At 29.7% G+C, this 13,383-nt stretch overlaps 2 protein-coding genes across 4 annotated transcripts in view; one reads left to right on the forward strand and one right to left on the reverse strand.

Moving 5' to 3' along the window:
• The window catches only part of ric8a (ric8 guanine nucleotide exchange factor A), a 469,139-nt gene that overhangs the window by 224,042 nt on the left and 231,714 nt on the right, over positions 1 to 13,383 (forward strand). The gene's annotated exons all lie outside the window — the stretch shown is intronic.
• The window catches only part of ATP8B (ATPase phospholipid transporting 8B), a 92,040-nt gene continuing 79,005 nt past the window's right edge, over positions 349 to 13,383 (reverse strand). For 2 of the 3 annotated variants that reach the window (XM_075298172.1, XM_075298174.1), the window contains 9 exons: positions 12,593 to 12,764; positions 9,586 to 9,744; positions 9,369 to 9,520; positions 7,843 to 8,066; positions 7,537 to 7,762; positions 7,365 to 7,468; positions 2,697 to 2,945; positions 1,914 to 2,033; positions 349 to 1,844 (listed from right to left, as the gene is read on the reverse strand). In XM_075298172.1, coding sequence (XP_075154287.1) covers positions 1,563 to 1,844; positions 1,914 to 2,033; positions 2,697 to 2,945; positions 7,365 to 7,468; positions 7,537 to 7,762; positions 7,843 to 8,066; positions 9,369 to 9,520; positions 9,586 to 9,744; positions 12,593 to 12,764 — 1,688 coding nt within the window. In that variant the 3' untranslated portion in view covers positions 349 to 1,562. The remainder of the gene's footprint in view (positions 1,845 to 1,913; positions 2,034 to 2,696; positions 2,946 to 7,364; positions 7,469 to 7,536; positions 7,763 to 7,842; positions 8,067 to 9,368; positions 9,521 to 9,585; positions 9,745 to 12,592; positions 12,765 to 13,383) is intronic. The other variant, XM_075298173.1, reaches the window with a different exon arrangement.

The following is a 13,383-nucleotide window of genomic DNA, read 5'->3' on the forward strand; positions in this document are numbered from 1 at the left end:
TTTCCATTAAAAAACAAAATGACAAAAAAGCTAAAAATATTTTACATGATCTCTTTTAAGATATTTCTTTGAAAAGTTTAACACTATTTTAGCAAAGAACACATTTTTAGCTGGTTGGGGGGTAAAAGTTCGTTTTGGATTTGGAGACATTGCACAAACGTTTGAAAGAAGCGTATTGAAATGTCTTAATATTCAAACGTTGGGATTGATTTAATTAAAAAATAATAAAAGCAAATTAATACTAACCAAATGTGAGAAATACCCTATACAACATATATTAAAAAAATAGAAACCCATAAGAAAATTAAATATAATAACATAAAAAAAAAACAAATCGTAAAACAAACATACAAAACAAACAATACAATATGCACATTTATTTATAAATAAGGAAAATAATAAACAAAACATATAGTAAACACAGCAAATATTTAATTGCGTTAAACTACATCATAAGAAAATCATAATAAATATTTATGTAGGTCTGCATGTTTATTTGTGTGAGAAATTTTTTATGCTCTTTGATTCATTTAAAAAAATTGCCATAGCCTGGTGACTTTTTTCAAGGCTATTTCAATATTTCAAAGTGATTTGTTATCATCTTATTAACTATTGACTATTTTCATTTACTATTGTTTATAATGTATATGTAATTATGTGTATGTGAAACAACCAAAGTTTACGTTTTGTTATTTGTTGTACGAGTAGTGTTCTATGTTCTATGTTTAAGTGTGGGATTGTGTGAAAATTTAATTTGTTTGTTTAACGGTTTAACTTTGACTTAGATTTGATTTCAAATATGAATTATAAATTGTTCTAATAGCCAACAAATTTGTAAGATAAATTTTGTGGTAGATATATAACTATTTTGTTTCTCATGATTTATTTGTTTTTAATTAATTTATTCGTTTTTGTTTTTTGGTAATGTTTTGTCACAATCTACATATGGAGGCATGCCGGTATGAATGTTTCATTGTATGAGTGTAATAAATATAATATTTTTTTTGTGTTTTCTTTTTATTTTCATGTATTGAATACCCTAAAAAAATATTATTATTATAATTTTTATTAAATTATTTTAAGTATGTAGATCATCTCTGGTAATAATTAAAGCTAATGCGTTTTATTTTAGATTCTTCAATATATTCTTGGATGTACTATGTCGTTATGGGTTTTGTCGTTAGTCATTCGTGTAATTTCCCCTTTAAACACAAACATTTGAAGATTCTTTGAAAGCGCCTTGAATTCAAATCATATTCAAATGTATGGGTTTATAGGGTACAGAGTGTTTTCTAAGAGTGTTTATGTGTGTGAATTCATATATCAAAAAAAATTGATATAAATTTTCATCTAAATCATTTAGTTTTGTTGTTGTTCTTCTTCTTCTTGTTTATTACAAACTTAAAAATTAACATTTAAAAATTAAATCTAAAAAAATGTTGTTAAGTCTACATAATTGTTGTTGTTGTTAAATTTTAATTCCTATACTCAATGAAAATAATTGAAGATTTGGTATAATTCAATGTTGCTGTTGCTGTTTTTGTTGTGATTTCGTTTTGGTTTTAGAGATTTATTGTATCTAAATCTTGGCAAGGAGCACGTGGACTTATTCCATCACTACTATTGTTATGATCTTGATTGGTTAAGGCATCGTTAAGAGCGGATGTCGTTGACTCATCCATATCGCCCGAATTCTTATTATTATCACGTACACTGTTATTGTTATTGGTCTTGGCATCGCCGGAACTTTGTAACTTTTTGCTACCCAAACCCAGAGGGAAAGCAAATTCTTGTGGTAATTTACGCATAATTTTACCCGATGTAATAAGACGACCAAAGCCCTCCTGTAAATGATAAATGAGCGGAAAAAAGAAATATTTTGCAAATTTTTGTGGATTTCGCATGGACATTACCTGGTGGGCAAAAGCATAGCCAGATCTTAAAGATCTCCTTGATCTTCTTGAGGAAGGAGCTCTCATAACACTACTAGTATGACGTGCCTTATGACTAGCGTGGCGTCTTCGCATGCGAATCTAGGGGAAGATAAGAAAGAAAAATTCATATTATCACCGTACATCAGAAAATTTACACTCAAAGAAAAAAGTCGGTGTCTGCGATTATATTTTTGTACTTCAGGCTCTAGCGACCATCAACACTAAGAAATTTCTTTGGGTGTCTCGAATTATCTATTTTCCATATTATTTGCTGTTTGTTTATATTGTATTACTTTAGCCGTATTCATAACAGCAAATACGTTTGCTGAAACCGTTTTTGTCTGCTGGAAAAGGCAAAGCAGTCAAATTATTTGTTTCAACAATCATCCGTTAGTTGAACTAGCAAATAACGTGCTAATTCAGCAAACGTGTTGTTTGCTAAATATTTTTGAAAAACATCTCTGCTGAAATGTCACACTGCATTAGTTAAAATAGCAGACATTTTATGTCCTGGCATTTTTGTATTTTTTTTTTTTGGAGTAGTAAAATCAGACTTTGGCAGAGCAGCAATATATGTGACTACCGAAGACTGTGACATGTGAGATTTTAGCAGACAATGTCTGCTATTTCAACAAAAAGCGACTACTTTCTCTTATTCAGTAGACTTTTTGGTGTTTTGACAGACTTTTCTGATGTGTCTTCTAACAAATTTCTTTGGGTGTATAATTGTTTATAAGAAAATAGTTTTTTTTGTATACTTACCATATCAGCCAAACTAGGATGTACATCTATTAAATAGAATTTATACGCTAATACTGGTATCATTATCAGCACCACCGTAATAAACATTGTGGTCCAGAAGGTTAAATCTTTCATGGCCATCGTGAGTGAACCCACATAGGGTCCACCAATCACATAATTGTAAAAGTAATCCAGAACAAAATACCATATAAGACTGCCCCAAATGGTAATGTGGTTGGCAATGGTCCAATACGATGTATATAAGGCTATCTGTAAAAGATTTCAATAAAAAAAAAGTTCATATAAAATAAAATGAAGGAACTAGTTCCTCAGAAACCGCAAAAAAGTGCAAAAATAATGCAAAATTGAGTTTAAAAGAGCTTGAAAAAATTATTTTTTAAATTTAATTCAACAATTATTACCATATGATTTAAAATATTTTAAAAAGGAATATATTTGAAAACATGTTGAATTCCAATGTTTTTCTTCGTATGTTAATGGCCGTTTTCTCAGTTACAAATATAAAAGAACTTGCAAAAAGTTATTTTCAAATTGTAATTAAATGAACTTTTTAATTTAATTCAATAATTCTTAGCATATGATTTCAGATAGTTCTAAAATTAATATGTTTGAAAACATGGTGAATACCAATGTTTTTTTATTTTTCGTATGTTAATGGCCGTTTTCTCAGTTACAACTTTAAAATTATCAGATTGTATAAACTAGATAACATAGAAAACTATTACTACACACAAAAAAATAATTCTTGGATTCAATCACGAAATTAATTGATACAATTAATTTTTAATTGAAATGTCTTCAATCACAGAAATGATAGTATCTATTACCAAAATCAATTAAAAAAGTAATTGATTCAATTAACAAATTAATTGATATTATTAATACCTGTGAATTATTTTTGTTTTAATTAAAAAAAAAATTGTTGAATCAATTATATTCAATTATATAATTGAATATTTTTAAAAATTCAAATAAATTTTTAATTGTAACTATTTTGGTGAAATTTTTTTCTGTGCAACCAGTGGAATATCTACCATTAAATTCTAATCGGAGGTTGAAAACCCCCGAAATATTTGAAAACTTTCTGAATTCGAATGATCTTCATTTGATTACCGACAACTGTAATGTCTTGACACATAAATACACAGAAAAAAAATTCACGAAAAATTTTCCAATTAAAATCTTAATTAAGTTTTAAAAAATATTAAATTAAAAATTTAATTGTATCAAATAAATGAATCAAATTTTTTAATTGAAATAAAAATCAATCACACAAATTAATAGTATCAAATAAATTTTTAATTGACTGTCAATTAATGTTTTAATTGATACTATCATAATTGGATCAATTAATTTCGTGATTGAATCAGAAAAAAAAAATTTTTTTCTGTATATCACCAAAATATTTCAAATTAAAATATTTATTGAAGTCGAAAAATTTTTCAATTAACAAATTAATTCATACAATTAACTTTTTAATCAAGATCAAGTCAATGATTGACAATTTAAAAAAAATAATTGATACTATTAGATTTTTAATTAAACTCAGAAGACTAAGTCGTTTAATGACGGAAGTTTTTTTTTAACTAAAATTTTTTTTCAAACAACCAATTTTTTTAATCAAACTAAAAAAAAATACAATTCAGAAAGTAATTGTTATATATATAATTGTTATATGTAATAGTAACCTTTTTGAATTAAAAAAATTGTCTGAGTTTTGTAATCAACATTAGTTAATGGCCTGTTCCTGTATATCGAACGAAAACTCATTCGAAAGAAAGAAAGAAACCTTTCGTTCGATATACAGGAACAGACCATAAATTTTTAATTGAATAAATTAAAAAATTAATTGAAAATAAAATCAATTAATGTTTTAATCAAGTATATTTTTTATGCCCAATTAAAACTGTGATTGATTAATTGAAATGAAAACATTTCAATTAAAAAATTAGTTGATCCAATCAAAAAATTAACTGATATTATTTTTTTATACCCTGCCCCACACTGTGGAACAGGGTATTATAAGTTAGTGCATATGTTTGCAACACCCAGAAGGAGACGAGATAGACACATGGTGTCTTTTGCAAAAATGCTCAGGATGGGCCCCTGAGTCGATCTAGCCATGTCCGTCTGTCCGTGAACACATTTTTGTAATCAAAGTCTAAGTCCAATCGACTTCAAATTTGGCACAAGTATGTGTTTTGGCTCAGAATAGAACCCTATTGATTTTGGAAGAAATCGGTTCAGATTTAGATATGCTCCCATATATATATATATTTCGCACGATATGGACTTATATGGGCCCAGAAGCCAGAGTTTTACCCTAATTTGCTTAAAATTTTGCACAAGAAGAACAATTAGTACTATAGTCAAGTGTGCCAAATTTTATTGAAATCGGTTCAGATTTAGATATAGCTCCCATATATATCTTTCGCCCTATATGGACTAATACGGTCCCAAAAGCCAGAGTTTACCCCAATTTGGTTGAAATTTTGCACTAGGAGTGCAATTAGTAGTGTAGTCAAGTGTGACAAATTTTATTGAAATCGGTTCAGATTTAGATATAGCTCCCATATATAACGTTCGCCCGATTTACACTCATATGACCACAATGGCCAATCTTTTACTCCGATTTAATTGAAATTTTGCACAGGGAGTAGAATTGGCATTGTAGCTATGCGTGCCAAATTTGGTTGAAATCGGTTCAGATTTAGATATAGGTCCCATATATAGCTTTCGCCCGATTTACACTCATATGACCACATAGACCAATTTTTTGCTCCGATTTAATTGAAATTTTGCACAGGGAGTAGAATTGGCATTGTAGCTATGCGTGCCAAATTTGGTTGAAATCGGTTCAGATTTAGATATATCTCCCATATATAGCTTTCGCCCGATTTACACTCATGTGCCCACAGAGACCAATTTTTAACTCCGATTTAGTTGAAATTTTGCACAGGGAGTAGAATTAGCATGGTAGCTTGCGTGCCAAATTTGGTTGAAATCGGTTCAGATTTAGATATAGCTCCCATATATATGTTTTTCTGATTTCGACAAAAATGGTCAAAATACCAACATTTTCCTTGCAAAATCGCCACTGCTTAGTCGAAAAGTTGTAAAAATGACTCGAATTTTCCTAAACTTCTAATACATATATATCGAGCGATAAATCATAAATAAACTTTTGCGAAGTTTCCTTAAAATTGCTTCAGATTTAAATGTTTCCCATATTTATTTTTTACAAAAATTGTGTTCCACCCTAGTGCATTAGCCGACTTAAATTTTGAGTCTATAGATTTTGTAGAAGTCTATCAAATTCTGTCCAGATCGAGTGATATTTAAATGTATGTATTTGGGACAAACCTTTATATATAGCCCCCAACACATTTAACGGATGTGATATGGTATCGAAAATTTTGATCTACAAAGTGGTGCAGGGTATAATATAGTCGGCCCCGCCCGACTTTCCATACTTGTTTATGATTGATTTTTGTTTGAATATTTTTTAAAACTCATGCCCTGTTCCTGTATATCGAACGAAAACCAGTTCGAAAGAAAGGCAGTCACTCGAATTCGAATGAATTTGGGTTTTTCTATTTTTGAAAGTTCGATTCGTTTGTATGAGAATACATTGATTATTAAAAATGAGTATTTTTAAATTTTTGGCCTGTGAATTCATTCAAATGTTAACAATGTTTTTACTTTTTTCTTGACACTTATTGTATATGTTCGTTTATTACACGACAACAAAATATGAGGTGACTTGCTTTTCGAAATAAAAGAACAAAAATCAATTTTCTTTCGTTTGGAATACGAAAGAAAGCTTTCGTTCGATATACAGGAACAGGGTATCAATTAAGATTTTAATTGGAAAAATGTTGGTGAAATTTTTTTCTGTGTATCGTGGCGTTAAATAGTAACCACATCTCAGGAAAAAGCGGAAGTGGTGCAAAATTGGCTCAGAAGCGATGAATTTTACATGGACTTGGTAAAGTCCGATTCATTTATTTCCCATCAGTTCTTCAGATGTGATGCTATTTTAGTATTTCCGATTTCATTAAAAAACAATTATGGTAAACGTAAAAAATAAATTTTTGTTGTTGTAGCCCTTTGGAGTTGGTATTTTCGAGTTTTTCGGGAAATAAGCATACTCCAAATGGGGGTTTGCAGTCCTTGGACAGGGTTGAAACCCCTGTGTCCGCCCCGGGCCGTAGACCCGACTTTTCGATTTTTATTTCTATTTAAAGACATTTGAATATTACTTGCAAATATTTTATCACAAATTTCACATTTGCCGAGAAATGAATTGGAACACTTTTCAAATATTTTTTGGAAATTTCCATTAATTTAATAATTAATTCAGAAATTTTAAATTTATTGCGAAAATTACGTAAATAAAAGTATTTTTTTATATATCACCTCAAAACAACGTCTTGTGAAGTGAAAATGAAGTCCATTTCTAGAAGAGCATTTTCGGAAGTACTTTAAATGTAATGACTAAGAAAGAACTTCCAAATTGTTTTGCTGGGGCATTAACTTTGTTGTTTGGGTGAACTTTTGAAAATTTCTGAGATCATTTTTGTCATTTTATTATTACTCGTACACCAGGCTTGCGTTTTCAAGACCTACATTTTTAACGATTTTTCGATTGTTACTTTTTTTAATTACCTGTGCTGTATTATCAATTATTAAAATAGTTGCCACCACAGCTCCCAGAGTCATATGATCACTTAAAATATAACCATTGGGCGAAACGCCTTTGTGATAAGTACCTACACAAAAAAATACGACCAATTACTATGAGCGTCTTAATAATAATTTCATAATTTGTATAACTCACCATAAGGTATTAAAAATAATATTAATGAACTAAAGGCACCATGTAATACACTATACACAAATTCTTTGGTATTAAACAATTGACTTTTCAAGCCGGGTGTATACAATTTTGGATACTCCAAACTGTGTTTATCCGACACATCCTGTTCGAATACGCCCAGTGCCAAAACGGGTAATGATGTATAAAAGAGATTATAAACCGAAATGAACATGGGATCGAAAACAGTCTAAGGAGGAGGAAAATTAAAAAGATAAGATTAGAAATTTGAAATAACGTTTATTGTATTTGGCATTCATTATTGCTTACCTGTGCGCTAAAACCACAAAAAAATGAATACCAACAATGGCATAGGGTAAATGCAAAATTTTTATAGAAAAAATAACGCAGGAATTTGCACATGCGATAGTAGGACCATCGTCCATGCACTAATAAAAGTCTTTCTAAGTAACGAAATTGGGCAATCGAATAATCGCTTGCTAATACAGCCTGTAAACCCTCCTGACCGGATATACCAACACCAATGTGGGCGGCTGAAATTAAATAGAGAATACGAAGTAAGTAAAAAAAATTTAAGTAATTGCCAAGGCATTTTATCTTTCCATGCATATATTATATTTTTAAATTTGTTAGAAAAATATTCTACGAGGGCGGTTCGGAAACTTCTTAGCCTATCCATGAAAGAGAATAGTTAGTTTTTCAAAAATATTTTTATTTTTGAATATAATCTCCTGAAACTCCAATACACATAGTCCAACGCTTTTCTAGCAATTCTATCCCTTGATTAAAATAGTTTTCCTCAAGGTCTTCAAAATAGTGGTTTACTACAGTAATTGCATCTTTTTGAGGTAAAACGCTGCTAGCAAGGATTTTTTTTTAGATTTGGGAGCAAGTAAAGGTCATTGGGAGCTAAATCAGGAGAATAAGGTGGGTGGTCAAGCAACTCGTACTTTAATTTGTTGATTTTAGCCATTGTTAAAACACTCTTGTTTTACCCTTTTGCAGATAGGCAATCAATAAAATACCTTTGAAGTCCCAAAAAACCGTAGCCATAACTTTACCAGCCGATTGAATTGTTTTTACCTTCTTCTCCAAACAAGCTTGAGAAAATGTTCATTCTTATGCGTTTTTGATCGACTGTTAACAAATGCGGCACCCATCTTGCAGAAAGCTTTTTCATCAGCTTTTTCATGCAAAATTAAATGGACTCGATCATTTGAGATGCTCATGATATTAGCAATTTCACGTACTTTTATTGGTCAATCATTTAATACCATATCATGCACTTTGGCTACAATTTCTGATGTTGTTGCTGTTTTTGGACGTCCACTACGTGGTTCATCTTCAATGCTTGTACGACCACGTTTAAATTCAGCAACCCAATTTTTTATTGTTGCATATGAAGGAGCACTTTCACGTAACACATTAGCCATATCATTATGATTTTTTTGTCCCGATAAACCTTTTTTTATGTAAATATTTAATGACAGCACGCATTTCTAATTTTTCCATTGTAAAAAAATGTGGATGCGTCTTTTTTGAATACCTGTTTCTATATGAAGAAGTTGCCAGATCGAAACAAAATTTAACATGTGTTCATAACAGAGATGGAAGATTCCAAACCACGTAACATTCTTCTGTTTATACCGCACTTTTTGTGCTAGGCTAAGAAGTTTCCGAACTGCCCTCGTATTGTACACCCACACACAGGAAAATGTCTGCAGTCTATGTTTGCTGTTATATATTTTTTTTACTTTGCAGACCACAACTTGTAAATTTTTTTCTGATATGTTACCCAAGATTTATTGGGTATATCCTAATTTAATTTGACTAACCTTTGATCATAGATACATCATTGGCACCATCACCTATAGCTAATGTAACTGCATTCTTGGCACGTTTGATTAATTCCACAACCAATGCCTTCTGCAAAGGTGTCACACGGCAGCATATCACTGCTTTGCATTGGGAGGCAATATCCAGAAATCTACAAAATGATAAGAAAAAGTAAAAACTTATAAACAGAGACTATATTTTTTTCCAAATACATACCTGGCTTCCAATTCTGGTGCTAGACAATGCACCAGTGAATGGCCATTTATGACTATGGCAAACCCAGTATTCTCCTCCACAATTTCATCCTCACGTAAGGCATTTCGAGCGGCACTGCCACCTTTTTCCAAAGTGTCATATAGCTCATTGGTCTCAGCACTTAAGAAATAATTTACAAAAAATAAATAAATAAAATATTAACAAATTTCATAAAAAAATTGTAATTAAAACAACACAAATCACACATACATACATACATATAAACATTAAAATTTGAATTTTATTAATTTCCTTTTATGAGTTAATGAAAATTGTGTTACAAAAGCATTTCGAAATTGAGATACAAAAAATAGAGTGAATAGAGAAGAATAGTAATAGAATAGAAAACTACAAAAAACTACGACTTTAGCTATGGAAGTTAAAAATATGAAAAATTTTGGATTCTTATTTAAAAAAAATCCAAAATATATATAAATTTTGATAGAAAGCGTACAATGCGTTTTTTTATGGCTTAAGTATCACTGATCTCCAATTCCAATATAAATGCAACAAATAAATATAAAAACTACAACAACAACGGACAACAACACAAACTTATTTTATATATATAATAGATATTTAAAAAGTTCATATATGTATATTTTAAATTATTACTTTACGGGCGAAACAAGGTACCAATAGAGGGGGAAAAATCATCCTTTGTACTCAAGTAAATTGAAATAAATTTCTGATAATAAAGACAATCTTTGAAAATGTTTAATATAAAATTATGCTTAAAAAAAGAGCGAAAAAAATAAGGTTTAATAAAAAAATTAATAATTAAACAAATTATTTTCGACTTCTTCGAGAATGCCTATATAATAATAATTCATGAAAATGTTATAAAAATAGGATATCTTCAAATTTAAAAAGTAGACTTTTGAATATTTTCCCAGCAAAAACTCTCATTACCCGGTAATCTTGTAGGTAAGCCTATTTAAAAATTAATAACCACTTATTCATTGGCATCGCTTCGGATTACATTTACATACGCATGTTCTAGAAGGAAAGTACTTCTACCCAGGCATACTTTCAGCCATAAAATAAGTAGTGCATTTAAAGCATATAATCACCTAATATGTAATGACTTATTCGTAGATACACCAAAGCTTGCAAAATAGCCACTTATTGTCTCAGGCAACCAAATCTCGAAAATATTGATTTCTATCGCCGATTACAATGGATCAAAATATGGCGTGTGATGCTGTAATAGGAGAACTACTTGAATAGAAACGAATATTGTACAAATAAACAAAAAATCTAATAAATAATCTAAATAAGATGCAAATTAATTTCACACTTAAAATAGAAATAAATGTAGGTTGTTTAAGGGAGTTGGATTCGTGAATTACGTTATAATATATCCAATAGCCAATTCACATAAGGTTCAAAATCTACTAAAAGTGGATTTTAAGTCTCTTTTTTTATAAGGCAAATGGCATTTGAAATTTAGTTTAAGCGCATTTCGGAAGTGTAATATGAATGAGGTATAAAAAGCATTTATTTAAAACATAATATGATAATGTCATTAAACACAATCATTATGAAATATTTGTGATAAAAATTTCTTAACGGAAAAATTTTCTGAATTACCGTTACATTACATATTCTTTTTGATTTTTTATGTAAGTGCTCGGTTATGTGAATAATTATACCTAATGGTACCATCATTTATTCTATTTTATTAATTCGTTAACTACAACTGCATAAAATTTGAGAATAACAATTCGAAAATTACCGAGAAGTATTTATTTTTGTCATTACAAGTTAGTCATTATAGCTCGCCGCAATGTAATGCAACGTGTAATGACAGCTTTACTCCTGGTAATGTCAATTGTAATGAGATGTGGTTACCTAGTTTTTGCTGGGTTGCAATATATTCGAAAAGTAGACTTTTTTTGGTTTTCATATGCTCTCAAAAACTAATACAATCCCGATATCTCGATATACTCTCAATATGTACTTAATATTGTACACCAAAAAAAAAAATAAATAAATAAAAGTCAGCTAAAATAGCAAAAAAAAAACAACTGCTGATGAAGGATAACAATCACTTTTTTATATTAAAAATATATCTTGTATTTGACCAAAAATTTCACAAATTTGAATACCTATTACACATATTGCTAAAGGTATTCTCTACTTTTAAGGTCAAGTTTTAAAACAACTAAAATGTGAAAATATATTAAAAAATATACACATATATATTTTAATATTTATTGTCTTAGCATTACTTTTGGTTCCTCCACGCATTCGTATTGTGCTTGGGAGATTTTTTTTTCAAAACACTCTAAATCGACCTTTTGTAGTCTTCAATATTGCGTAATCTGTTTTAACACTTTGAATCAAATCGACAAAGTGACTTTTTATGTTGATCGAAATTCACTTTTTATAGTGAACAAAATCAGTTAACCGATCTTTAATGAAAAAGTCGACTTTGAATTCATGAGAAGAATATAGCGTTTCATTTTCTCAACACTTGAAAAAAATCGAAAATAGATTTTTGGGAATATTTGAAAAAGACAACTTTTGCAAAAATCGAATACTTCCAAATATTCGATTTTTGCAAACTTTTCCAAATTTAAAAACAAATGTTTCATTCTATTTTGCGTTTTTATTTCTGATTTGAAAAAAAAACTAAAATTTTTGTAACTAAAAATTTTTCGAAAACCCATAACTGAACTGAACATAAAATTGTGTTAGATACCAAAATTAAAAGAAAATCCAACGCAATTACTACACTAGAAACATAAAATATACAGTGGTACCAAAAAATCAAAAAAATTGCAAATATCTAAAAGGTGTTTTCCAAAAATAAAAACAAATGAAAAAAATAAACTACTGCCAAATTAAAAAAAAAATAATAACAAAAAAGATAAATTTTAGAGAAATTTGAAAAAATATTGAAAACTCTTTGGAATCGTTTTGAGAGAAAAAAGAGGAAGAAAGATGATATGTTTCCCTCTACCTGTCCGGTTCGCCCTTATTACGCTTATTAATGTCATCATCCCACCTAAAGGTGACAACCGATATTGCTGGAGGCGGTAGTGGTGAAGTCTGCGACATTTTTAACGATGTCATATTGTTGTCATGGCTATTGTGGGCTCCATTTAAATTCAGACTGATGGAGGAGTTAAGTGCTGAAATAAACAAGAAATTGAAATGAATTCTATGAATTTAAGATTAAATTTAAAATTAAAATATAAGTAAAATTCACTATAATGAAATAAATAATCTCACATCAGTCGGGTAGACTGATGATTATAACCCTCGCCGAGAAGTCGTTATTGCAGCCACGGTTGCCACAGTTGGTAGAATTCTACCAAAAATGGTAGATTTTTTTACTGTTTGGTAGATTGCTAGAATTCTTGATGTTTTGGTAGATTACTCTTCAACTAAAATTTTCTATAGAATAAAATGTTGAAAAAATTTTCTATAGAAATTAAATTTTGACAAAATTTTATATAGAATAAAATTTTGACAAAATTTTCTAAAGGGTGATACGGTCAAAATTTGGTCAATATAAACTTGACATATTTCTTTCAATTTTGCATTTAAAAAACCTGAACACCCCTCATTTTGAAGGTGTGTGTGTGTAGAATGTTGCTCCTATTTTGATTTTGGAATTCACTCTTCAGTTGTCAAAATGCCGTCCAAGCAAGAAGAGCAGCGTATCAAAATTGTGCTCGCGCATCGCGAAAATCCGAGCTACTCGCACGCAAAGCTGGCAAAATCGCTAAAAGTTGCCAAATCAACCGT

Source organism: Haematobia irritans, chromosome 3 (assembly GCF_050003625.1).
Source record: "Haematobia irritans isolate KBUSLIRL chromosome 3, ASM5000362v1, whole genome shotgun sequence".
NCBI lineage: Eukaryota > Metazoa > Arthropoda > Insecta > Diptera > Muscidae > Haematobia > Haematobia irritans.